This window comes from Falco punctatus, assembly GCF_963210335.1.
Source record: "Falco punctatus genome assembly, chromosome: 1".
Taxonomy (NCBI): Eukaryota; Metazoa; Chordata; class Aves; order Falconiformes; family Falconidae; genus Falco; species Falco punctatus.
Genome location: NC_137580.1, coordinates 120,627,321 through 120,654,298, shown reverse-complemented (window position 1 = coordinate 120,654,298; position 26,978 = coordinate 120,627,321). Strand labels below are relative to the sequence as shown.

The window sequence follows — 26,978 nt, the reverse complement described above, 5'->3', positions numbered from 1 at the left end:
ATCTACCACTTAAGCATCTTAATAGTCATTGACAATTTAACGTAAGACTGCAAGTTGCTAGGGAAAGCCATCACAATTAGAAGCGGGGAAATTTAAAGAGCATACTGCAAGTTTTGTTGTTTGGCATAAATTTTCCCGTGTCTAAGTTTTGTATTGTTTTACGGGATATGCTTAGTTTTATGAATCTGTTAAGGATAATGGATGGATGTTGTACTGTAATGCTAAGCCAATCTAGCTGCCAAGGTGGTTATGGAAGGGATGATTTTCTTCTCTGTTTATTTTCAATGCTGTATTTATTACTCACAGAGTACATTACTATAAAATATTATATAAGACACCTTTTCAAAACAAAGCCAAACAGAGCTACTTTCCAAAGCAGGCTGTGACAGATCAGATAAACTTCAGAAGTAAAGAAATGTTATGTCAAAATATTTACATGAAACAATCTCTTTCTTCCCAGGTAATAAGAATCCAATTGCATTGAAAATTCTGCCACTTTTCCCGCAGGTTCCTGAACTCCTGGGACTGAAGATATTGCCAGCAGAGCTGGCAGGGAGCAGATGCAAAAATCTCTATTTCTGCAAGCTTTCAGTTACATAAACTGTCAGAATCAGAATGAATCTCCAGGTCAAGGTCTCTCTGGAGTTTACAAACCAACAATTTCAGCTTTGAGAGTTTCTATCTCCCTGCTGGTTCATACCTAGAGGAAAGGTGGAGGAGAGATGTCCCCATGTTATCTCCCAGAGAGAACAGGAATGGGATTTAACAGCTTCCCTGAGCAGTTTTTCTGGTGGCACATGTCATGCCTCAGGCCTGACCCTTCTGTGGTGTGGCCAGGCGAAGAAAGCGCAGAAATATTATGATTCATGTCCTGCCGCAGGCAGAGCAGAAGTCCTCGTAGTGGGGAAAGGATGAAGAAAGCCCACTCTGTGTCTTTGAGGGGATCATCATGTTGGCTCTTGTATCACTGTATGCAACAGGGGAGCTTCAAGAAAGTTCAACACATCAAGTGACAGAGCCAAGACTTGGAAATCAGGAAAAAGCATGTCTTGAGAAGGCTAGAAAGGCCACGCTGTGCTTCTGGGGTGGGGACCGAGAACCATGGAAGCTCTTGGGTCTGAGGCATTCCAGGCTGTTAACTATGGCAAAGTTACGGATTCAAAACCAACACACGTTTCTAGAGCTGGGCAGAGGACCTCCAAGGAACCAGAGGGAGGCAGAACCAGCCCCACTAACTGGTTTTAACCATTGCTTATTTGGCTACAGCTAGGGATGTGTGTTGCTGGGCCACTGTTGTTAAGACTGTAATGATTAATGAGGCTTTAATGGCTGACCAACAATGGGAAATGTGATTCCTCCTCCCTAGAAGCAAGGTGTGTTCCCCAAAAAGGCCAAACAGTCCATTAATTCAGTTTCAGAAAGACTTACAGTATGCCCACGGGTACAGGTACCCAGATGTGAGGCCATCTGGGGCTCGTGACGGTTTTGCATGAGGTGCTGAGGCTTACAGGGGACTCACCTGAACTCCCAGGATCCCAAAGATTATGAAAAAGGCACAGCAGATGACCACGATGTTCCCAATGGGCTTCAGAGATGACATGAGAGTCTCCACCACCAGCTTCAGCCCCTGGGCTCGACTAATGACTCTGTGGGGGCAAGTAAGCACAAAAGCTACGTTAGTCCTGTTCTTGCCCAGTTCTGCCTCCTATTAAGATAGAAGTAGAGAACACAATATTAGGGAATTTTTTAGAATGGCAAATAACTCAAAAATCATGATGGAAGAAGTAGTTCTAGAAGATTGACCTGTGAGATTATAGAGGTGTTTGAGGGAAAAGGGTCTTTCCCTCAAAGTAGAGGAGAAGGAGACCACATATGAGGAGCCAGGCCAGAAAAATCACTGGAGAAGGACCTAGAAGAATATACAGGCTAGCCCCAGTGACTTCAAATTTGGAACGATGGTTTTAATCTAACCCACTGCCTAGGCTTGATCTGTTTGCTGATCAGCATCTTCTAGTTACCGTTCACTATAATATATTCAAACCTCTGTGTTTCCCTTTTCGTTTTCCTATCATTTGGTCCAAAGAGCTGTCTAATTTCCCAGCCTTGATCACACCTTCCCTGGGATCCAGTCTCTTAGTATGGGCCATCCACAAACACACACCTTTATGCCTGCAGCCTGTCCAGGGCTGCAAAAAGAGGGTTTCCCTGTGTCCATTCCTGTGCAGATTTTGGCAAAGTTCTTGACTCCCCTGTCTCAGTCTGTGAAATGGAGCAGGCGCTCTTACACAGCTGCCTGCACATCTGCAGCGATTACAGTGTCATAGAATGGTTTGGGTTGGAAGGGACCTTTACAGGCCATCTAGTCCAACCCCCCTGCAATGAGCAAGGACATCTCCAACTAGATCAGGTTTCTCAGAGCCCCGTCCAGCCTTACCTTGAATATTTCCAGAGATGACGCATCTACCACGTCTTTGGGCAGCCTGCTCCAGTGTTTCACCACCCTCATCGTAAAAAAATATCTCTACGTGTCCTTACAGTGCTGCCGTGTACAGAGACCTGAGCTACCCCTCAGTACCATCACAGCCTCTGCTTTACACCCACTGTACAACCTCAGCTCCTGAGCCAGTGGCATCCTCCAGGTGAAACTTCACCAGCAGGACCACGGGCATCTAAACTTGCTTCTGTAGTTCCTCTCTGTCTGGTACTGCACAGAATTTCATAATAGACGATAAGATCATATGGGCAGGTTGAGGAAGAATAATGTGGACATCACGAGTGAAGCGGGTTAAAAAAAAAAAAAAAAGGAGAAGCTGTACTATACTCTCAAGGACAACACTACAACGGGAGGATAAGGCTTGTGTGATTTAGAGAAGCATCTCACCATGCTGGGCGAGATGAACGAGGCATTCAGGCTCAGAGACCTGAAGGTGGAGAGCTGAGGGACCAAAAAAGGCACCTGAAGAGGTTGCATGCCTCCCTCCTCTCGATGCCAAACGGCATTAAGCATTTCACTGGCGCTGTAAATCATTTTGTACTGATGCCATAGAAACTGTGCTTTCCCAAGGCAGAAATAGCTGCCTGCCGTGCAAGTCAGAGGGAGGGAAGTGCCTGTGTGCTTCTGGGTACTGGCTGGTGAGTCCTTTGAACACTTGGCACTCAAAAGCACCACAAACTTCCCCACCTCCTTGTTTCTGCCTGGTTCTCTCCTCTGCTATGGGAGTCTTCTCCCTGTCTCTCCTGTTTCGCCTCAAGTCTGGGCACACCACCTGGAGCACAGTTGGAGTTTCGCTGCCTGGAGAGGATCCAAGCTCTCCTCCTCTCTCCCCTCCCAGTGTGGTGCTCCCAGAAGAGGTCCCCATGGACACATCCACATGCCCGACAGGCATGGCCTTAGCTGGGACCACAGCCAAGCCTGTGCCAACCCTCTCCTGCCCCAGAGCTGGCGGGTTTAACCAACTGCAGTGCTCAGCGCACAGGCACCAGGTGTTACAAAACCTGTTGGCTTTAAACAGTACCCTGAAAAGCTAAAAATTATTTCCCTTTTTTCTGGTTAAATATTTACTCAAAGTGTCAAGGGTAACTCATCAATTATCATTTTTAAAAAGAAACAGATGGTGGTATTTTTATCCACTCCCTTACAGTGAAACACAAAAGGCAGATGCTGCTACTCCTCGTGCTGGGTGTCTCTTCCCGGTAGCTGCTGTGGCTCCCTATTTTGGACACCTCGGCGTTCCTGATGCTCAAATCGGGGCTACTTTAGAGAACGAGCTGGGGGGTGGGATGTCAGGGAGCAGAAGGCTGCGATGCCCAGGGGACGGCATGGTCCCCGTGCAGCCTTGGCATCGCGGAGCCTGGTCAGTGTGAGCCAGCCCAGGCTGTGGTCCTCGCTGGGGCAGCTCCACTCCTGCTGCCACATTGTACCTGCACAGAGGCCGAGAGCCGAGCCGAGGGCAGCTAGCAGAGGAGGCTGGGCAGCAGGTTAGCATGCCCGACTCAATAAACCCGTTAATCCAGCCTAACGGGCAGTGTCCGTAGAGCAAGGGCTCTTCCCACTCCAACTGAGCGCACAAAGCAGCGTTGGGCTGGACAACCTGAGGCTGAATCTCTCTTATGGATCCTTGGATAGTCTAAAGACCTCACCATCCCTCACACATCACCCTCACACAGCCCTGGGTGAAACACTACAGCTGCCAAAATACAGATGGGAAACTGAGGCAAGGGAGGACCGCAAGCCTTGTCCTCAGGGGTATGCAGGCAACTCATTTCCAATGATTTCAATGGAAATCAGGTACTTTGGTGCCTTTATGTGTCCTGAGTTAGGTATTCTGTCCACTGTCATACAGGATGGAACCAAAGTCAGGTCTCCTCAATTGAAGGCCTGTGGTCTAAACTACTGGAGCATCCTTAAATTTGGGGGAACAAGGAAGAAATTTAGCCCTCAGAGTCTAAAGTTGATAATTTTCTCCAACACTTATTAAGAAAGCCTCTTCTAGAAATAATAAAGTGATTTCCCTTGTGAGATACTATTTGGTATCCAGCGGAGAGAGAAAATAGGAGGTTACTCGACTGACTTTGCAAAGTCATGTGCGTGGAGAAAAAAAAGGGCTGAGAAACTGCAGCATTTGGCTGCTTTCTGTGTTTTGATCAACCAGGGAATTCCTCAAATGAGAATGCATGAGGGTAAAAGCTGCCACCAGTTTAGCTCCACGCCAGTGCTGTTTCCAGCTCTACAGGGAGAGAAGACTTTGAAAAGATTTTGAAAAATAATAGTTCTGACTAATGAAAACCTGCAGACCTTGGAGCTGCCTCAGACTAAGGGCCTGATCCAATGTCGAGGCAAGTCTGTGCAGACTCCTGCTGCTCTCCTGAGAGTCTGAGACCTCTCTAAGAAGTGCCAATGAAATCCTCAGCATTTCCAGATTATTAGTACCACCTCCAATATGCCATCCATGTCCAATACATCCCTGCACCTCATCACTATTGTCCAGGGTCCTGCTGATATCAGGCTTGTAAACTCCTATTATCCAACCCACCACTCCTGCAATTTATCACTGAAGGATGCAGCTGATTTGGAGCCCACCAGGCACGCCAGAGCCATAGACCTGCCGAGGTTGCATTCAGGACAATTCCAGTTTGTATTAGGCATGGGACAAATGGGGCAATGGAAATGAGACCATTTGGCTTTTTTTTTTTTTCTTCTTAGTGGGGAGAAATGTTAATCCCTCAAGTTCCTCCTGGTTCTGCTGGTCTCAGCATTCCCAATGCTGTTAAACCCCTGGTGTGAGACACTCCAAACCCACTGCCAGCCTCAATCCAGCTGGATCACATTTACCAACATTAAGCCTGCTAGCCTGATCAGAGCTCTCAGAAGAAGTAGCACTTAGATGAAGTAGCAGATCAACGTTAATAAAGACCTTTCTCCACAGATTAAAAAAAAATAGCAAAGGTGATAACATGATAGATAGAAAAGAGTCTATCAAATTACTTTTTTATACTGCAATGGTATGAAAAGTGAATAATTTATCCATCTGCTTTGGAAGTCAAAGCCCAGGCTCTGCAGAGAGTAAAACAGCACTGAAGTCCATCCACATTAAATCTGAATACATTTTCAATTTTGATTTCTCTTGTATCTTAAGCTACAACACTTGATCCCAACAACAGCAGGTTGAACGCATTAGGAAGGAATGTTATTGTATAAACAATCCCTCTACTGGCTGAAACATCAGAGGGTCATGGAAACATCTTTAAATGTCGCTCCTTTGTGAATATATTTTTGGAATTCGGGTCATAAAGCTGGGCTCATATCCTCATGGATTCAATTTGGAGGCTGATAATCAATAATGCAATCAAACCCCCATGATTGGTTCACAGATCAGTTTTTTTTTAACGCCTGGGCACAAGCATGTGTGATTTTGTGTGCTGTGTAAAGCAATGGGGTTGTTTTCACAGGAGAAAATGAAAGACAGAACGAGGGAGGTCTTTTGCAAGAAGAACCCCTTCAGACAATCCACCAGGAACACCAATGCAGAGGCGATAAGGGCTGTCCCTGCTTTCGAGCTGAGTGTGACGTGCACAGCCGTGGCTTGGCTTCTCACTGAGGGCATCCTCCCTGCATCCCTGTCCCCGAGTGCCCATGGAAAGGGAGGACAGGAGCCAGGTTAGCTCCTTTTTTGGGGGGATGGAGATTTTCCTTTGGTCTCTGCCCTACACCTCCCTGAAAAGGAAGGACTTTGACTCGGTCTCCACAGGGAACGTCACCGAGACAAGGGGACTGGAGCCACGGTGTGCGGAGACCTCAGGTCACCTGTCCCAGCTGTCATCCCATGTTGATCCAGCTGAACATCCCAGGCAGTGACGCTGTGATCCCCGAGCCAGGTGGTGCAGCCCATGGCAAAGGCAGCGCGGGCAGCTGCGGGCAGAGGCGTGCTCAGGGCAGCCCAGATGTGCATCGCGGAGGCAGATGGGTTTCCACATGCGGAGATTTATGACTTACTGAAAAGCCCCCAGTTTGATGGCTGCTTTTTCATTTCCTACAAATCTAATTACAGGGGAATAGAACTGATTGTGAACATATTTAGGGAATGGGCTTGTTGCTGCCTTTTTACATTTCCTTTGTAGTAGAAAGCAGCATGTTGGCTGAAAACATTCACACACTCTCCTGAGAAAACATCAAATGCCAACAGGAACGGAATAGCAATGGAAAAGCCTAATCCTGCACATGCTCCAGATTGCAGGTCTTCCTCCAGCCCGTAGTTACTCAGTGGATTATTCCCCATAACTGCAGACGATTCATGCACATAGGTGACTACAGAGAAAGTCTCTAGTAAAAAAAGACTCAGGTCCTAGCCAGGAAGACCTATAGCTCTACAAAGAAGCACACGTGGCTTTTACTAGGTCAGACAGGTGACTAGCAGGGCTCAGCACAACCCAAGCCTCTTCCTCTAGGTCCAATTTAACCACACAACGTCAAAGGAGAAACTTGCATTCCACAGTTTAGAGATGAGAAATCAATCCTTCTTTTACTCAGAGCTATCCAGATTATTTTGTAGGTTTTCTTAACATGAGTCAAAAATTAGCTAAAACAGAAGAGCAGAGCAGATCTACCAAACCAGCAGTTTTGCAGAAACTACCCCCAGAAACTACAGCTGACATGGAGATGCCAGGGGACACATGAAGAAAGTCTGAATTGGAGTCACACAGGAAGACAGTCTAGTCACATGGCCAGGGAGCTGAACCACACCAATGGCACTATCTATCCAGATAAAAATTATTAAAATCAGCTTACACCCTAAAACTCACCAGGTATCACATACACATCCCCCAACGTAACAGAATGTCTTTCATAGCTGTTGAGAATATTTGAAAGATAGATTTATAGGCACAGCCATTGTTATTTAGACTTATTATTCACACAGGGGTAGTAAAACAACATTTTCTGTCAGAGGCAGGGTCCTATTTTTCTGTCCTGAAAGAGAAAATCCTGACTCAAAGCAAACCTTTCATGAAGGAAGCAGCAGTAAGATATGACAGGCACACAAAGATGCTTTGAGCAGGAAGGTTTATTAGCTGCCGCATAACAAGAGCGGCAACAATAGTATTAAAGAGGGACTGCATTTAGCATGGAGAGAAACCTTCATGCCTTGGGGTACAGGACAAAACAGATGCCTGTTTGGAAAAGGCTGATGCTTGGGCAGGTTCTTGTCAGAGGGGTGCCTGCCCCTGGAGCATGGGATACTGCCTGCTGTCAGACATGGGGGACTGAGTTAGCAGGACAATGGCCTTCATCTTGTCTGGGCAATTTTCAAAACAAACGTATCTGTAAAATTAATGGGTAACTGAGGGAAAAAAAGCTTCTTTGCATTTTAGGTTAAGCAACAGTTGAGCCTCTGCTTCCTTAAAAATGATCTGCCACCTGCTACTAATTTCCTTCTTTGTTACGAAAGCCATTGACTGCCTGAAGGAAAGGGGGAGAAGAAGCTGTTAAGCTGCACTTTACACAGAGCAAATGAGAACACAAATAGCAGGGGAAGTGTGTTTTAACGAGCAAAAGAGGCATTGATCAGTTTACTACTGCACTTGGGGCTGGTCCCAAAAACACAGCGAGTGCCTAGGGCTCCCTGTGGCTCTGCAGGACCCTTGGGCACTCACTGTCTGCAGAGCAGCAGGAGGCTGGGCACAACACTGGTGATGGGTGCCATGCCCTTGCCTCGGACAAATGCTGCTGCTGCTTGCAGGATGGGCTCAGCTCCCCCTTTGGCACACGCACCCTACACACTTTTAGGTCTTGCCCATCCTCTCCTTACCTTAAAGGCCGCAGCGTCCTCAGCAGTCTCAAAACCCGCAGCATCCCCAGGATTTTCGTGCCGCTGTCTGACACCATCGAGACCAGGATGTCAATGACGGAGATGAGAACCAGCACCCCATCTAGCACGTTCCAGCTGCTTTTCAAGTAGGCCTTCTCCCCAAAACACAAGCCTAGTGCCACCACCTGCCCGGACACCAAGTTGCAACAAATAATGACTATTGCATCCAATACATTTCTTCCAGTTAGCAACCTGCTGAGAATGCATCATTTACAGATACAAGTCTGAAAGTCCATTTTCTTTGCAGTACAGAAGCCTAATTAGACAAATCAGCAAAGTGTTATATTGCAAGAATTGTAAAAATACCTCTGCAGAAGCATCCCAGATTGTCCCTTACAGCTGATGTATTTTTAATGCAGCTAAACCTAGCCGCACAAAACTGTTACTAACATGTTTAGCATAAAACATTAGATTGTATTTTATTCCTATAGACTGCTAGCATAAAGGTTCAGAGTAGCTGACCCTAAGCAGTCATTTACAAGCTTTGCAAATAAAGAAACTAGAGAAACTTCCCGAAGAGAGAGCAATTGTTCTGTGAGATGATTATGAATTACACAAGAGAGATTTACAGCAATGGGTTCCTGAGTCTCCTGCCTCAAATCCAGCGAAGTGTTTTGACGTGCTTAAGTCTCTCCCTCCCCAGGAAAACACATAGCTGCTTAGGTTGTTGAGGACAACTGGTTGTTGAAGACAATGAGGCTTGCATGCATGGCTGAAGTTAAGCTTGTGCTCAAGAGCTTTGGTGAATGAGGGAGGATTGCTGAATTGAAGCATCCCTTGCTCATATAATGGTGTAAATCAACAGCAACTTCAGTGAAACTGTTCTGCTGTAAAACGTGCTCAGAATAAGCATGTGGTGGGTATTTAAATATGATTCAGAAGAGGACAACATACACCTTGCTGGTAGCTGGTAGAACTAGGGGGTTTTGAAGTCCATCATAATAAAATATCACTGATATAATACAGGAACACTCATCCTCCAGCTTCATTTACCTTAACTGTCATCTCAGTCAGGAAGATAACTGTAAAGATGTAGTTGGAGAGCGTTAGGAAAATCCGTTCCTATGAAAAAGAAAATGAGAGACAAGGTTTTATAGCCTGCTCTCCGCAGCTATACATCTCACTGCGCGCATTTGGGCGGTCGCTAACTGTTCTCCAGCTTCTGTGCTGAACCAAGTCTCGGCCCGTTTGTTTGCAAAGAGGGAAAATCCAAATATTCGGGCAATAACGCCCCGCCCGGCTCAGCACCGCCAGCGCCGGCGTCAGCACCATGGACAGGGGCAGAGGCCGGTCCCCAAACCCACCCCCTACCCCCCCCCCCCCCGCCCCACACCCACCCACCCCCAGGAGAATGCCTGGCAAATCTCCCCCTGCCCCTCACCTGCAGACATCTCTGCACAGTGCAAATATCACTGAGCTCCCAATTCTCCTAGAAATTAAGTCAATATTAGAGTGGCTGCGCCGTGGCGCGAGCAGGACCCGCGGCGGGATGCGGAAGCACAGCTGGCAGGAGTTGTCACAGCTCCACCAAAGCCCAGAGAAGCTCGTGGGGCTTATGGCAGCTGAGACCTACCCCCAAAAGGTTGATTCGCTTGCCCAAAGCCACAGGCTAGACCTGGCATGAAGCCAAATAGTCTCATTTCCCAGTCCCCTGCGCTACCCACCAGACCATGCAGTCCTCACTGCCCCCACTCTGCAACAGCGGCTAGTGATTACAGATGAGACTATGGACTGGTTCCCTATCTGTAGTTAGCAGAAACCTTTCGTTTTAATGATGATCATTAAATAAATTACACTTTCCCCCCTAATCCCCGAGCAATCTCTGATTGCCTGTACTGAGAAATGGACAGCAGAAGGTGAAGGCTGGAGGAAAGATGATGTGTGTGCATGTATACATGTGCGCATACAATTGAACCAGCCCCAGTTCTGTTAATAACAATTTTGGATTTATTTCTGCTGCTCCCTACAGAGCAGTCCTGTAAGAGATGCAGATCTCTTGCTCAAAATGAGATGCAATTTAAACAAGACAAAACACCTTGGCAACTCTCTCACTTGCCAGATCATGATTTACTGAAAGTGACTCAGGAACCACAGAGTAGCTTGTTTCCATACTGGGTCCATAATTAATTAGGTCCTAGACCTGCACTGTGATTGCCTGAGCTGTGATAGGAAACATCTCTGGCCGTTAGCTGACGGCCACACAAAAGACTGCTGCAGAGGTGTAGGCAGCGTGCAGGAGAAAGAGGGTAGGGACCTGCTTGTGGAGCTGGAGATAAAAAAGCAATAGTATGGAGGAAAAACTGAGGATATTACATTCCTCTCTGGCAAGCACATGGCTATTTTGAAGGATAATCTCTCCGGCCCATGTCGCACACTGCAACGGGGAGTGCATGTTGGCTAGCAACAACATCCCCTGTTCTGATAAGCCAGCCGAAACTGGGACAGGGAAAGACAACTTGCTTGAAGCAGCTAGAAAATCCACAGCTTGGGGAAGCAAAGTACAATTATTTTAAACAACTCAAGCTAAACTAACTCTCTCGGTTTCCAGATGAGAGCTCCATCAGTGCAGGCAGGGCCCACGCATGCCTCCTGGCTCCCCTCCTCCCCACCCCACCACTCAGCATCCCCCTTCTCTGCTCTCTGCTGCTCCCAGATCACAGTCCAGTTCAGCACCAGCCCTGGATGACCCATTTCAGTTCCTTTGGTTATAGCCTGATGCTGATGAGCCTCACACCAGACCCTGACTCCTTCCTTCTCTGCACTCTTCTAACACCCAAAACACCACAGCTCAAGCTCCTCCTGTCCCGTATGAAGTACTGGTTCTACAGCTCTTTGCTGTGGACTCCTCTGACTTCTGCATGTAACCCCATTCCTTCCATCTCTGTAACTACAGTTCCTTTTGGAGCCAGCCTTGGTGAACGGTGACTCTCAGAGGACACAACAAGGGGCTCCAAGGAAGCGTTTGGGATTTCAAGGGACATGCTCAGGGTGCCCCATTTAAGGGAACAGCAGGGTGATTTCATCCAGTTAGACTGGCTGGCAGGGAGTCCTGCTCTCCTCTTGCAGCTGCGAGTTGGTACACCACAACAGCATGATAACCAAAAGAAAAAATAAAAGGATTTTGGGGAGGGACTGCTGGGCAAACTATTACGGTAAGGAGGACTACTAGAGAATGCTTAAAATAGGCACAGAGCAGCCAAGATTCCAGTTTTAAGGTCTTACATTGAAGATCCACAAAAATGAACAGCCTGACACGCCTACATCAACAAACCAGGATTCTATAGGATTGCGATATGAGCAGTCATTTGCAACACATCAGCGAGAGCCCAGTGTATCTCTCAACCACAATATATGCTAAAATGAAAGAGCTATAGGATGATTCTGCCCCTCTGATTGATGGCTGTTGGTGCCATGAGGGTCTGGTTTGAGAAATCCTTATGTAGTCTTTTAAAACAAAAAGGTTTTGGGAAATGGCACTACAGTGCATGTATTGGTTCAGTTTTTTCTTGTGTCACAACAAATCTGATACACAAAGGGGAGAGAAAAGTATGAAATGAACAGTTTCCCCCATTGCCTTCACACCACACATAAGTGCCCGTGGAGAACAGATGGAAGAAACGAACATTGTGTTGAGAGAGGAAAAGTGTTTGAAGGTTTCTCAGAGAAGGAAACTGAGACAGATGTCACGCTTATGTCATGTGTTAAAACCTTGATCGTACTTGCAGAAATGGGATATTCGATATATTGCAGGACATAAGCTCTGCTCTTGTACTTTAATAGGACGCTGGGTAAGGACTGGGAGAGCTGCTGTACCTAATTCAAAGGATACGCAGGGGGTGTGGTTGGCAGCTTCCAATTTCAAAAACAGAGAAAAAAAGTGAGACCAAACGCACAGCAGTGGGGTCCAAGCCACGGGTGTTGGGCTCCACAAAGAGCAGAAGAAAACGTTAACCTCAGAAACTCACAGCGCTGTGAGGCTCAATTTTGGGTCGTTCCATGGCAATGGTAATGCAGTTCAGGAAAATGATCACCAAGACGATATGATCAAACATCTTGTGTGTGATGATTTTATTGCACATCAGACGAAATCTGCCGAGAAAGAAGAAGAAAAAAAAAAAAAAAAAGAGGACACACAGACTAGCTATTAATGCTCGACTGACTGGGGAGAAATGCAGCAGCTCGAGGCATGGCAGGGGAATCGAGCCCTCCGCTCACAAAGCAGATGAGCTACAATCTCCCAATCCCCTCCCTGTCAGAGCTGCAGGCAGAGCAGGGTATGAATAGAAAAGGAGCTGAGCTACAGAATTGGTCCACAAATTTCAAGCCCATAGGGGCTTTGGGTCACTTGAAACAGCATCTGCTTCAACAACTCAGACATGCGGCCAGGTTTGGATCCGACCACCTACCTGGTCTATAGTGCTCAGGTTTAGCTTAAATAAAGGAAGAAATACTCCCAGCAAGCCCATAAGGGTTGAGCGCACATGGAACAAAGGAACAGAAGCTATTTATTGTGACAGATGGCTGTATACTGACCCAGGATTTATAATACCGTATTACATTTCCCAAAGTCTGTTTCTGAAAATCTCACTAATCTTTGTATGAATGAACTCGAATGCTGTCCAGGGCCCACCCCCTCAACCACGGAAAACCCTCGTCGCGTGTGGGTGCGTGGCCAGAGGAACATGTAGGAAAGCGTGGAGCCCGGACGGCTCCAGCGTGGCTGGGCTGCGGGAAGGGCAGAGCCGGGGATCTGCAGGCAAGGAGAGGGTGTTCCCTGGGGGCTGTTGGGAGAGGGAAGAAGGGAAGGGGGAGGGCAAATAAGTCCAGGCTGAGGGTTAGGATGAGGAGGTCAATGAGTGTCCTTTGCTGTAAGTGTGCAGCAGGGGTAAACTCAGATCACTCTGTGTAATGCAGCACCTCTCCCCCTTGCTTCAAACTTCCCATGCTCCATCAAGTGAAAACCTTGCAGAGCGCTGGCATCACTGACAAAGCAAGTGATGAACTTGATAAAGCTGCAGCCATGCCTGGGACTACGGGTCTCTACTGGATGCTCCTTACTCCAGGGCCATGCCCACCCCGCTCCCTGCCGCTGGTGGCCATTTGCTGTGTAACCCTGATGTAGCGCCAGAGCAGGGGAAGGGCTGGGAGTTTTGAGAACTGACGTACAGAGACCCAGCTGGGATAGATGGGCAGAGTGAGCCATTGTAACGAGGACATCCATGCCTGGCACGCCGCTGCTGCTCCAGCGCGATGCCTTACCTTGAGTGAGGGGCGAAGATGTAGATGGACCAGGAGTCCCTCTCTTTGCAGCAGGCGGGGAGACGTGCCCGTATCCACGCCTTCATGCGGTCCCTTTTGCTCTAGGAGGAAAACGTACAGCAGATTGGGAAGAAAACAGAACTCTTCAAACAATAAACCCCCAAAACTTCCAAGCAAAGGACTCAGGGCAATTTTTCACTGAACATATATCTCCAAGCGCTCAGCAATGCTGAAATAAAATTATCTCCCCAAAAAAAGACCCTGCAGGGCAGGGGAAGGAGCTCTGGCAGCCAGGCAAGGGCCATGCCATCCCTGTAAGCTCATAGGGTTTGGTCTTACTTCTTTCTCCACAAATAACTGCATCTGGCACACAGTTAGCCAAGAGAATAAACATGATAAAGAAAATGCTTGCCCAGAGGACTGATGACCATCTCTGACCAGCCTCAGGCCCTCCAGATACTCATCAGATGCTTGCCTGAATCTTCTAAGGGTTTGGGGGAGATTTTGTTGTTTTGCTTTTTTTTAAAGAATATAAAATGCTTATGTCAGAGGTTATAAGGGGAGTGGAGGGAGGGATCCCTGCTGCTGGCTGGGCCAAGCCCTATGCCCATGCACCACTGGAAAGCTGAAGAAATCATTTGGAACCTGAGTTTTGGTCCCAGCAGAACGCAATGGCAAGCATCTGCCTCTCATTCAGCATGAACAGATTAGATGGGAGATTACAAAGCCAGAAGGGAACATCATGGCCAGTCTGACCTTCTGCATGAACATGGGCCATCCAGCTCTGCAAATTAATTCCTACTTGAAACCACAGCGCATCCTCAGCCACACATACTTATGTTTCAGACTGTCTGCAAGGTCCTTTAAGGCCAGGAGGGCAGATTCTAAAAGCCTTAGCCAACAGGTCAACAGATGATATGAAAAACTGGATGCCGAGGGGAAGCCTCATCCCAGCTGCAGCAGCCTCGGGATTAGGCTTGTCGCGTTCTCATCCACAGGTCTCCAAGGGGAGGCCACGATCTTTAATCCAATTGACACTGCAGCGCCAGGGCCTTGCGCACGGACAACCAGTGTGTGCCATGGCACCGTGGTGCTTTGCATTTACAGATACATAAAACAGAATCCTTGTTCTTACACGACCCTTATTTCTCTGCTTAGAGAATTTCTCTGCTTATTTCTCACCTGGGCTTAGGCAGGAGGGGAAAGTGGCAGCACCAGCTCTTTGAAACTTTCTCCTGCAGATGCTCAGAGCCACGAGCACACCGAGAGGTGTGAAGCGTAGTGCCAGAATCGCTGCTTGCACCCCAGGAGCACCCAGACCCCAGGGCTGAGGCACTTTTAATTATTTTGTCCTGGAAACAGGGAGGGGGGGGATTTGTTCGGAGCCAAACTGCTAGCAGTTGGAGGTACTCCGGACTGTAAAAATGGGATTTGTTAGGGTAATTGAGTGGAATGGAGGAAGTGCTTTCTTTTCCTATACGCACTCAGCCAGGGGTCTCATTAGCGATGGGTAATAGCTAGTGTAGTGTCCATTTTAATGAAAGCATGCAGTGACAACCTCAACTCTTCAGAAAATGAAAACCACCTTGTAAAACTAACAAGAAAAGTTTGAAGAACCAAAAAAAAAAAAAAAAAAAAGGTCAATCTTACCACCTCTCTCCTTCAGCCGGCCGTCCTTTCCTCCCTTTTCTACACAAACACAGATCACGCCATGGCACACCAGTAGGTTTTCCCCATGTCCTGGCTGTTCTGGCTGTTTTTACATCCCTTTTCCAACTCCAGGCAAGGAGTCAGAACTGCTCCCTTTTCTCTAAAATGTATTTAATAGAGCATGCATCCTTGGGGTTGTGTTATCCCTTCAAGCAGCCTAGTTAGTTTAATGACCCCTAGATCTAACAAAGGTAAATAAATGGATAAAAATCAGGTGTCTGCTCAAAGCTGCAGTGAGAACGACAATTGCTGCCCCAGTCTCTGGACACGGAGTAACAGCTGTGACTCGGTCCAGTTCATTTTGCGAGCTGAAGGTTTCCAGAAGTATCTATTATTCAAAGCAGTTCTGGTATTTATCATGGGGATTTGTAGTGAATGGTAATGCGTCAGCAGCACAGAATGCTTCTTTATATTCCTTTTGTCCAATTTTAATGCCAAAGATATTTTGGGGTTTGGCTAATTGTTGCAGCTTGCAGTTCATGGGCTAAATCAGATAACAAAGGCGAACAGTGATCCTCCATCATGCCTCTCTATTCAGCGTTAGAGTCTGGACGAGGACCAGGGCTCAGCGGGGCCGCTCAGCCAGGGCTGCAGCCCGGCTGCTCTGTCCGGGGTCAAGTACATCCGCAGAAATCTAAAGTTTAAGGAATTACTTCAGCTTTCCGCCAGTGGAACAGTGCAGTTCAGTTAATTTGAGCCAAATGGAAGATATTTGTGAAATAAAACCCGAGCATTTCCAGCCTAAAGTCCCATCATATGCTTTCTCCGCAAGGTCCAGACACGCATCAAGTGCTTACAATCAGGCTGATTGCTTGATTGCTGCTTAGGGCTGCATTATCTTCAAAGCTATATATCAATTATGTGGTTTAAATCATATCTATTTGTTTATAAACCACACCTGGACAGGATGAATAAAGACGGGGTGGGGAGAAGAAAACTCCTCTTTAATTCAGTTGCCAGTGACTTCAACAAAATGTCCCTGGCTGAGACCCCCGCAGCCTGCCCACTGGTGTGCAGGCAGGGGCCAGGACAGGGGGTGATGCTGAGCGCCAACAGGCAGTGGTGCTGCCTTCACCTGGCAGCGTGCTAACAGGGCCCTCCCAGCCCACTGCAAGGAAAGCTACTGATAAATAGCTAGGGGTTTTTTTTGGACTTTCAGATATTAATGTACTTCTGAGGGCAGGATGAAAGGCAGTTGGCATTAAAAGATGACTGACGCACTCCTTGGAGTAAGGGAGAGGCTTAGATTTATAAAAGATTTATTATAAGGATGGGGGAACCGCTGAAAAATGCTCTACGAGCAGCCACGGACCTCCAGGCAAGCTGGAAGTTGCACAGAGGCACTTGGGACCTGATTATTTAATTCTAACCATGCAGCAGGGGCAGGCTGAGAGGGTTGGGGAGCAGCTGGCCTGCCCGTTGCAGAAAAAAAGTGCAACAGGCAAAGGGGAAAGGAGCTGCAATTGCCCATTGCAGAAAAAAAGTGCAATAAGCAAAGGGGAAAGGAGCTGCAATTGCAACATGCAATGAGGTTTTTGGGAGGAGGGGACACGTTTGGTTGCAGATTCAATATTTCCCTCACTTTCTGCTCTAAGCACTCAGCAGTTTCGGTAGGGAAGCACCCAAGAGCAGCCAAAATCCAGCAGATGTGAACAACAAAGACCTCGCAGCAGATCCCCCATCCCGGTCACAGCCACCCGAACCCAACCAGGCAGCAGATCGCTCTCTCCGCAAATCTCCTCCTTGTCTGCATTCACGCAATGAAGAACAGACTTCTGTCCCCTGATTTTATACTGCTGGGGAGAACAGCTATCAGGGGCCTGATTCTGGCCCCTCGGAGGGATATAAATTAAGAATAAACTCATTGAAGGCAGCAGAGCGGCACCAATATAATGGGAGCCTGGGAGATCCAAACGAAGCCTTTGCGCTTCCTTTTATTTCTGCGCAGAGGCAATCAAAACCAGCCAGCAAGGAGAGATGTGAAGCTTTGCTGCAGAAGGGCATATTTAGGATTACTTTGATCTGACTAGCAGTTGAGTTCTGTTCTTCTTTTGTTGGTGGGGGAGTTCTGAATTTTATTTTTTTTTCATTTTAAAAATAATTAATTTTTTTCCCGACTTTGTCAAGGCTAATTTAGGGGCAAAACATCCCCCCAGATGTCGGGGGGGGGGGGAGGGAATCACAAGCTCTGCAACCTGGGGGCTCATTTCGCTAATCTAAGCAATATTTTCCCATCCATCTGGTTTAGTGATTTGAAGTGAAGACATATTTTGGAGCATGAGGAAAGGCACCAGCCAGCTGTGGCTATAATGGGCTGGGGCACAATTTATTTATCCTATTTTGCTTATTGTTTCCCTAGGCATTTGCTTTTGACCACTCCACGGGAAAGGATTGAAGGACCTTTGGTCTAACCCTATGTGGCCAGGCCTCAGTACACAGAAGACTACATTTGGCAGCTGCCATAATAAAAATTAAAAACATGCATTTTATTCAGCAACCTATCACCAGCACTGTCTGGGGCTGTGGGCCTGGATGGGACAGGAGAGGAGGGACATGTCCCATTACACAATGCCCAGTACAAGGGGTGCTACTGGCTTCTAATCTTGCAGAGGGAAAGGAAGGGATCTGCGGGATGTTTGGACCAGGTGAGCTGGAAAAAGCAGCAGATATTGGAGCATGAAAAAAAATCCCTAGCTAGCGATAAAGAGCATGGTCGCTTGATCACTTTTAATAGTGCTTTTCCCCAAAATAATTACTGCTTTTCTTAAAAATTCAATTTATTTTATGGAGGTTAAAAAACAGGTTAAAACAATCAGTAAAAATCCCAGGCTGAGGATCCATGCTGGAGATGTAATGGGATAATGGCTTTTTTTAAAGGCAATTCACGGCTGAGTGACTCCATTCTTCCAGCACTAACTCCTTCTCCTCCTGTTCCTTCTCTGGAGTCACCACTGCCTTTCGCATCCCTTCACATGCTCCAAATTCCATTTTCATTCAACAAACTCAGTGAAATACAGTAAAATCATGTCCTGATCATCTCCTGTTCTCAGCATCACCCTGGTTAATGGCACGTGGTTCTACCCAAAACCCATCCGCTTCACCAACAGAAACAGTCACCCCCTGGGGATGGCATATCAGACCATCACATTTTTAAGCCCGAGAACAAGTTAAAGTGAAAAAAAAGAGGTAACCTGGGAAGAGCAGGAGACACCCCAGAACTGTCCTGGAGACATCCCAACGCACACATGACAGCCAGGGCCGCGCGCATCCTGCTGCCCAGCTCAAGCCCCTCTCTGCCAGCCAAGCAAAAAACCATGGAAAAGCAGCCAGATTCCTTTTATTCCCTCAGGATACAAACATCCAAGTCGAAACCTTGTGCTTGCAGCCCTTTTAGCTAATATTTCCTAAATGGCACTTTTAAGGCCCATGAAAGAGAGATGCTTATTGGTCTAATGCCTCTTCATATGGAAATTAATGCAAAGCCTTTGAATTGCCACCGTCTCTAGGGACTAAGGCTGCCGTGGGAATGAGGGACCAGACCCTGCCCTTGTGTTGCCTGTTGATGTCAACAGAAATTGTCTGTTGCTGTGCAAGGGGGCAGAAAGCTGAATAATGGTTGGACAGCAGGGAAAGTTACTTATGGTGTTTCTTTTTTTAAAGAAAAAAAAAGAGAAAAAGAAAACAACTTATTTCCAAGAGATAGCCTTCGCTCTGCACCTTCTAGTGAAACCTGGGGAGTTTTGCCTTGCTGCCTCCATCACAAGCCATCTGCTGCTGCACTGAAATACTGAATATGACGCCAACCCCATTTCTGGTGGCATCCACAGCCCAGAGACCTCCTGGGGCCCTTCTGGATGACTCTCATTTGGGTCTGGTGGTGACGGCAAGACCCAGTTCCTGCAACAGGCCGTTGCTTTGCACCTGCTTGTGTGCTCCTGAGACAGTATAAGCATCACCTTGACAAGGAAAAAAGCCCAAAATGAGTGCTTGGCATTTCCTTACCATGTTGCCTTCATCATCACAGTCATCACAGTCCTGTCGGGGTTCATCCAGGTGGAGCTGGTGCAGCAGCAGACCCGGAGAGGTCTTCCCGTTGCAGTCCTGGTGCTCGGAGGTGGAGGTTCGGCTGCTGTGTATGCTGCTGGTCCGGTACAGGGAAGGCACCTGCAGAGTATCCTGGAGGTCAAAGGAACCTTTTGTTTCCAGCGACTCCATGCGATGAGGCAAAGAGCCATTGAAGCTGCCGGCCCGACTGGAGCGCTCCTCATCTGAGCTCTCCCCTTCCTCTGAGCTCTCCTTCCCCTCCCCGGAGAGAAGGGACCTGCGCTCGCCGCTCTGCCCCCGCCGCTTGAGGCTGGGGGCCCGGCCAATGCTGTTCCAGCTGGAGCGGCGGCTGTTCCAGCTGCTGCTGGCACGCCAGGGGCTGTGCGGGGAGCTGCGGGCGCTGGGCTGCAGGAAGGACAAGGAGAGCATCAGCCCTGTGCCACCCACCCCGCGCTGGGCTGCTGCTGCACCAGCGGGGGCGGCTGGCTGGCTGTACAGCCCCGCAAGCCCAAGGGACGTGCTGAGCATCCGCAGGAGGAGGTGACGTGAGTACCGGGGACTTGAGCTCGTAGGTGGTGGGGTCCATGGAGATGCCGCTGGCCCGGCGGGACTCATAGCCCTGTGCCACGTCTCCAAACATGGCACTCTTGGGCATGGGCATCGGCGTGGCTGCGGTGTGTATGATGAGCGGTGGAGTCAGGCTCTTCTTCAGCTCCGGGTGGTCACTCAGGGCCATCACTGGAAGACACAAGTAGGTTTTAGGTGTCATACCTCTCAGGGCACATCTACAACCTGCTCTTGGGCAGGCAAAGCAGCTGTGCAGGGACAGCTCTCCTCCAAGCATCAGGAGGATGGGGGCAAATAGCCCTTCTGGAGAGCTGAGCGCCTGTCCTTCAGCCTGGCAGTGGAGCATGGGGGCGTAAATCTGGAACGGGATCGGGTGCCAATGGGAGAGAAGAGAAGATGCAGACTGTCACCCACTTGCCCTCAACCAACACCTGCCAGCTCCAGCCCTGGCACCCTCTCTGCCCATGCCTGCTCCCCCCATCCTCCTTCCCCATGGCTCCTCTACTTGTGCCCCTGCAGAGATACCCTGAAAGCACAGCCTGGGCTTTCAGCCAGGTCTGCATCCCAGATCCCACCCCACAAGCCTGCTGCAATGTCAAACATTCCACTGTTTAGACTACACCATTCTCCCAGGGAGGACTCTGCCCTTTGGGACACACTGTTGTCACAGCAAGGTGAGGTTTCTGCGGAAGGACCCCTACTCCCGGCTTTGTTACTCACAGGCTGGATTCGACAAGGTTTTCTTAAGTCCTCCTTCCTCTTCCAGGCAGCGGGGGAAGAGATCCCCCTCAGAATCAGACTTGGAAGCATCACCCTGGAGCAAAACAGAGGGCTTCAGCAAGGAGGGTGATGGGCCATGGTGCATGGATACCCCTCTGAAAAAACGGATTCCCGTCTCCAACACCACACCTATGGATCCACCGAATTTTGTACCACGATGCAACATCACCTTTCACAAAATGACGCATGCACATATTTATACCACAGACTAATTAACCTCCTACCAGGAAGACAGACTGCCTCTGGCTCCAAACATGGTCCCAGAAAGGGATCGGAAAAAAACCCCAAACCATTGCTTAATTTTTGCTGCTGGAATTGCATACTGGGCAGATATTAAGGAAGGACAGATGTCTGATGGGCAATTTTGGGACTACTCATCTCTCAATTTATACACCATGGCTTAAAACTCCCTGTGTGGCTCTCTCTAGCGATGCTTCAATGAAGCAATCCAGGGTTCAGAAGGGGCACAAGGGACCCTGAATTTCCAATGCAACTAATGGGCACGTGTCAATGGACACCCCACCAGCGCAGAGAGGATCCAGGTGGCAGAACCTGGCGACATCTGCCCTGGGTGGCCGCTCCCCTCCCAGCTGCAACGCAACAGAAGCAGAACCTTTGCAGATTTATGCTGTATCGTTTGGGGGGTTAAATTCCGCCGTATCATTTCGAAGGGCAGGGGTTAAGCAAGAGCTGCCCACTCTGACACGTGCCCATCCTTGGGAGGGGAGAGAAGAGGTTTACCATTGCTCGCAGCGTGGTGCCCAGGCTCTGGCTCGGTCTTGCGGCACGGACCCAGTTAGGGACATCCCTGGGCGCCCCACTGATTCTGTCCATTGGCACTGCAGAAAGGCGCTTAGGGTGTGGTATAGTCAGGGTACACCCGACAGGCAGTGGTGCTCGCCAGAACAATACCCATCCAAAAGAGGAGGATTCACGGCTGAAACCACTGCTCTGGCAAAGGGCACCAAGCCCAGTCACGATGAAGGAGAGAGGTGGGAAGGGAGGGAGGGTGCTGGGATGAGAGAAGCCAAGCAGACACTCACTTCAGCTGGGAGACACCAGGAGCCCCAGAAAACCCCACCGAGGCTAAGCTGCACCCCCAGGAGCCCTGGCCAGCCCTGCGGAGGTTTGGTGCTTGGGTACCTGTTGGTTGTAAAAGCCCAGAGGTGCCCCAGTGTGGGACGGGAAGAAAAGATGGCATCCAACACGAAGTCCTGTGCCCTGTGCCTCTCTGTTAAGCAAAACCCCAGAGGGACAAGCCCCAATACTCCCCTGTGTGGTCACTAAATAGTTAAGGGGACGTTTTTCTAGGCAGACTGGACACTCTCAGACAAATGTTTTTAAGGCAAAAGAGAGTGTGATGTGAAGTGTTAGCTCAAAACTTCCCCTCCTGAGGATCCAGGACTTCTGTGCTATTCAGGGAAGCTCATCCTGCAAGACGCAGACTGGGAAGGTCAGGAATGCACCTTGCAAGGGGGAGCAGTAAAATCAGGCTGGCCTGAACTTTGCTGGAGTCAAAACTGTGTCTCTGTACAAAGAGGGGCTCCAGCTGGCTCCAGGTATGCTCCCCACAGAGGCTCCCGGCTCAGCCCATCCTGCCAGGAATTACTCATTCTCCCTAATGCGCTATTAAAAAGGAGTAAGTAACAGGAAGAATTTTATGTGATTTGTATTCCTGGAGTGCTCTTTAACAGACCAAAGGAAAGTTTTAGGGTGCACGATGAGATGTGTGCCAAGATGGACAAGCAGAGCTACGCGGGGACTTCCCACCCCCTTCCCCAGCACCAAACCCCACGTCTGGAGGGCAGAAAGCATCCCCTCCGAAACACCACGTGCCAGACTCAGTATGGTGCAGACAAGCATCTCGCAGCCAGGGCTGCTGCCCATTACCTGTTCTTGCACTCCCAGTTTGCCTTTCTGGATGGAAAAGGGGTTATGAGAGAAGAGGGAGTTAAAATCCTTTCGGGAAATGAGGGTATGTCAAGATGGACCAGGTGGTACGACAGCTAAACCAGCCTGTACCAAAGGGGACTGACACACTGGGATACAATGGGAAAGGGCTTTTGTGCTGAGGGAAAAAACAGACTTCTTGGAAAGGAGAGAAAGGGAAGGGAGTGGTAAAGAGAAAGATGAGGTTGGCAGAAGAGTAAGGTTTGGGGTGTGCTGCACTTCGGAGATCCACGGCTTCCTCAGACCCGAACGGGACCATTTCACATCCTGTCCCACGCTGTAATGCAGCATCTCGCCAGCAATCTCAGTGTCCCGGCCAGCCTTTCTGGGACACGCCACAGCGCAGCTGCCACTGTCCTACCCTGTCCTGCTGAGCATGGGGCTCCCACACACACGTGTCCACAAACAGGCTTGATTCCAGGTCCCTTCACTCGCAGGCACCCTCCTCTGCCTGCATGATGGAGGGAGTGCTTGACAGGCACATTCAGCACTCAGCATCACCGTCCACATCCCTAGGGATGTGTCTGGGATGTGACTGTGCTGTGGAGGAGCTGTGACAGCCCCACAGGGAGCCTTCCCTGGGGCAGGCATCCAGAAAGAGGTCAACAAGAGCTGGGGCTGAAGCCACATCAGCTGCCCTGAAGCACCCACCTTAATTTACCTGGCTCCCCCAGAGAAGGAAGGGACTTAAAATCAGGGCTGACTTGACAACGAGGACAACAAAAAGGAAAAAAAAAAAACCATAAACTAAAACCACCCCCAGAACACCCAAACAACCCCCAAAAGAATGACAGTTACTACAATGAGAACAGCACCATGGCGTGTGACCAGGCACCACGAGAGAGACAACCACAGCGGGCGGTGGGATGTGCTGTGTACGTACCCCCGACGAGTCGACAGGCAGCTGAATACAGCTTAACTGCCCACTCGCATCTTCTCGCTTGGAGATCTCCTGAAGGAGAAATGGGGGGAGGGGGGAGGAAGGGGAAGGGGGGGTTCAATTGTCACAGTTTCAACAGCAGGTCGGAACGGGGAATCAAAAAACAACACGAGAAAAAGGCAGGGAAGGAAGGGGAAGGGGGAGAAGGGCAGCACACGGCCGCGATGGAGAGCTGGGCTGGGGCACCGTCCCCGCTCAGCACAGGGAAGGGCTGGAAGAGCTCAGATGGAGCAAAGCCCTGCGAAGGGACCAGCCTTACCTTTAAGCGTTTCGAACAGAGCTTGCTTCAGCTCCTAAGTGGTAATTGTGCTAATGAAACACCAGCTAATTATCGAAAACATGACTTTTTTTTTTTTTTTTTTTTTTGCAGCTGCATAATAGGATCTTTATTTATTATGCCTTCATTAAGCAGCAACGGAGGCTTTTAATGAATGTTTGATTAACACAATATCAGTCCTCTTACAGCCAGGTAAAATACCTAATTTAAGAAAAGCCACCAGAATGTGCCGTGAGTTCAGATCCCTCCTCACCCCTGTTAGCAGAGACACCCGTTTAAGTCAACGGGATGCCCGAACACAGCAGGGCTCTGGGCAAGGGGCACAGCACATGCCCCAGCATCTCTTCACAGCACGAGAAGCCAGTCTCCCCCTACCCACTTGGAAAGCACACATCATTTTTCACCTCCTTGTGCTTCCCCTTCCTTAAGGGTGGCTCTCCCAACGCTTGTTTGCATGTTTTGGCAGCACGGCTGAGCCGGGTCCCATCCCGTGGGGCTGTGGGAAGTTACGTGCTACGGCAGGAGGGCACACGTTATCCCACCAGCTCAATTTCTTGCCTACAGGGCAATGGCTCTTTCCACCAGTTGCCATGTGGGATGCAAAACTCATCCCACTCCAGGCTCAGATGAAGAGTTTAAGGAAGACCCATCAGCTTTAGGATGTCTGGACAACAGTACCTTGCTAGTGATGTGATGAACACAAAGTCTTCAGTTGTAACAAAGACTGACACGGAAAAGCTCTCAAAAGAGAAAACATGGAAACCCTTTTCCTTCACAAGGATAATCCCATTGAAACCAGGAATGCAAAAGCTAAGGGAGGCAAGAAAAACACCATCCAAGATCCCTGCTGTAGGAGAAGGGAGGGTTCCCTCTGGCTGAAGCCTGGAAGAAATCAAAGCTGTATTTCTCCAGAGATGCTACATCCAGAGAGCAGGTAATGTCCCACAGAGGAAAGGATGGAGGGGCTGAAGGACCTGGCGTGCCAGGGAGGGAGGGACAGGGACACAAAGGAGGGGAAGGAACAAATCCATGAGCAAGGACAGCCAGGGACAAGGGGACATGAAACCAGGAGGATTACCAATGGAAGAATACACTTTGGAGATAATATTATTAGGAAGTGCCTCAGGAGAGGAGCTTTATGCCTGACAAAGAGGAGTCATTGCTTGCTTCAGAGAGAAGTCCCCAGGGCAGGGACCTCAGAGGTCAGGCAGCAATTTTAAATTAGCAGCTCGATCAAACGGAGTCCCCCGCGCACCTTCCCCGCACCAGCTCCAGGCTCGAGTTAAACCAGAGAACACGCGGTCAAAAATAACCATGTTGCATAAAGTCATGCATGCGCCTCTTGCAAGAGAAGCGGGTTACCAAATAAAAAGAAAGAAGAGAAAAGAAAAAAAAAAAAAAAAGCTCAACCCTGCAAAATATATTGCTCCATATTTAAAGTTTGGAACAGGTCCTTTTTGTTTCTCAACTGCTTATATACATCTGCTGCCTAGCAACTGGGGCTGCAAAGCCATGCACTAAAATTAACGAGGTGCTTGCAGATTGAGGAAAGGCACTCAAGGACCAGGGAGATAAAGGCTGCAGCCCCAGGATTGTGTTTCAGCCCAGAAATCTGAAGGAGAATGGAAAAAATAATAATAAGAATAAAAAAAACCACCAAACTCAGAAGAGGGGTCAAGTGCAATCACAGGAGGGAGACTCTGGGGTTTGTTTACAGCGAGAGATGATCTCTCTATTAATTCTGCTTAGGAGAGGATCTTCGCGTGCTGGCTAGCAAAAACCAGATCTGTTTGCAGAGCTATACACCAGCAAAGCTGAATAAACATTAACCAGCAACGCTAGACCTGGCTCCCAACCTCCAGCAGACATTTGCTCCCTGTCTGCTGCAAGAAACTTGGGTTGAGCTGCGGGATCTCTCGATCCTGTTGTAATCTACTGGAAGAACATGGAGAACTCAGAGTAACAAGGACGTGGAAGGAAGATGCCATCATCAGAGCCTGAGATATAAAACAGCACTGTAATCAGAGTCACAAATTACAGAAATGTGATGCAAATTCAGTGGGATTGCCGTGGCTGGGCAGAACTGGCCCAGGAGGGTCGGATCTTTGGAGGCGGCGCTGGATCCTGGTCCCTGGCCTCACCTCTCAAAGCATCACTGGCTTCAGGCTATCTCAGTGCTTTCCTGAATCAGAAGTTACTCCCTGATTTACACCGCACTTAAAGCACGTTTGCAGCTTACACCGAAGTCCTGGAGCTGGCTTGGACCAGCCCGGCGCTGCCCCAGCAGAAGAGAAGCAAGGACAGGCAATGGGACAGCCCTGCTACAAAACCAACCAAAAGCAAACCTGGGGGGTGCTGCAGGGGGTTCCCCTGACTCCAGGGAAGATGCACCCTCAAGAACGTGATGATGGAATAAGATCGCAGCGCATTAAGCCAGGGCAGGAATTTACAGGGAGTTACACCAAGGTACCAGCTGGCCGCAAAGCGAGCGCAGATAAATCGCTGCCCAGGGAAAGAGGCGTGCAGCAGCTGGGTGTGCGGGAGCATGCCAGCGGGCATGCACGGGGATGCTCTAGCATGAAAATCCAGGCTGAGCCAAGGACCAGAGGTGTCAGCCCCCCTCAAGGACCAGGAGTTGGAGAAGGGGCTGCACTGAAAGGCTGCATCCTTTTCTCTAGGTAGTGGGTACAGCAGGTGAGCGCTCACTTCCATCAGCTTTCAGAGAACCGACTTGCTAAACTGGACAGAAAAAGGGTTGGGTTTGAAGCCGTCATCACAAGGAGCTTTTTACCTCTTCTCACTCAGGCAAGGGAACATTGTACTATTTGGGACAACCTGGCGGTGACCTTCCCTTCGGCTGAATGGGGCAGGAGGGGGGTAGGATTTACAGACAGAAACAGCTACAATAGCAATTAAAAAAGAAAAGCACCAACATGGAGAGAGACGATACATAAAAATAGGAAAAAAAAATTCTTCTTGCTATCTCTTGGTACAACTCCATTAATTTAACTCTAAACTGTGCTTCAAAAAGAATAATAAAACCAGTTTTGTGCACAGCTGTTCATAGGGTGGTAGGATATTATGATAC

The 26,978-nt window shown here is 48.8% G+C and overlaps 1 protein-coding gene across 24 annotated transcripts in view; it reads right to left on the bottom strand.

The window, feature by feature from the left end:
- The window catches only part of CACNA1G (calcium voltage-gated channel subunit alpha1 G), a 155,690-nt gene that overhangs the window by 42,746 nt on the left and 85,966 nt on the right, over positions 1 to 26,978 (bottom strand). For 23 of the 24 annotated variants that reach the window (XR_013928504.1, XR_013928505.1, XR_013928506.1 and 20 more), the window contains exons 15-23: positions 23,557 to 23,625; positions 20,664 to 20,757; positions 19,930 to 20,114; positions 19,335 to 19,781; positions 13,623 to 13,723; positions 12,329 to 12,452; positions 9,357 to 9,425; positions 8,304 to 8,488; positions 1,520 to 1,646 (exon numbers count right to left, since the gene is read on the bottom strand). Coding sequence is in view for 21 of the 24 variants with exons in the window: in XM_080389608.1 (XP_080245734.1) it covers positions 1,520 to 1,646; positions 8,304 to 8,488; positions 9,357 to 9,425; positions 12,329 to 12,452; positions 13,623 to 13,723; positions 19,335 to 19,781; positions 19,930 to 20,114; positions 20,664 to 20,757; positions 23,557 to 23,625 (1,401 nt within the window). In the remaining 3 variants the exon portion in view is untranslated. The remainder of the gene's footprint in view (positions 1 to 1,519; positions 1,647 to 8,303; positions 8,489 to 9,356; positions 9,426 to 12,328; positions 12,453 to 13,622; positions 13,724 to 19,334; positions 19,782 to 19,929; positions 20,115 to 20,663; positions 20,758 to 23,556; positions 23,626 to 26,978) is intronic. The other variant, XM_080389625.1, reaches the window with a different exon arrangement.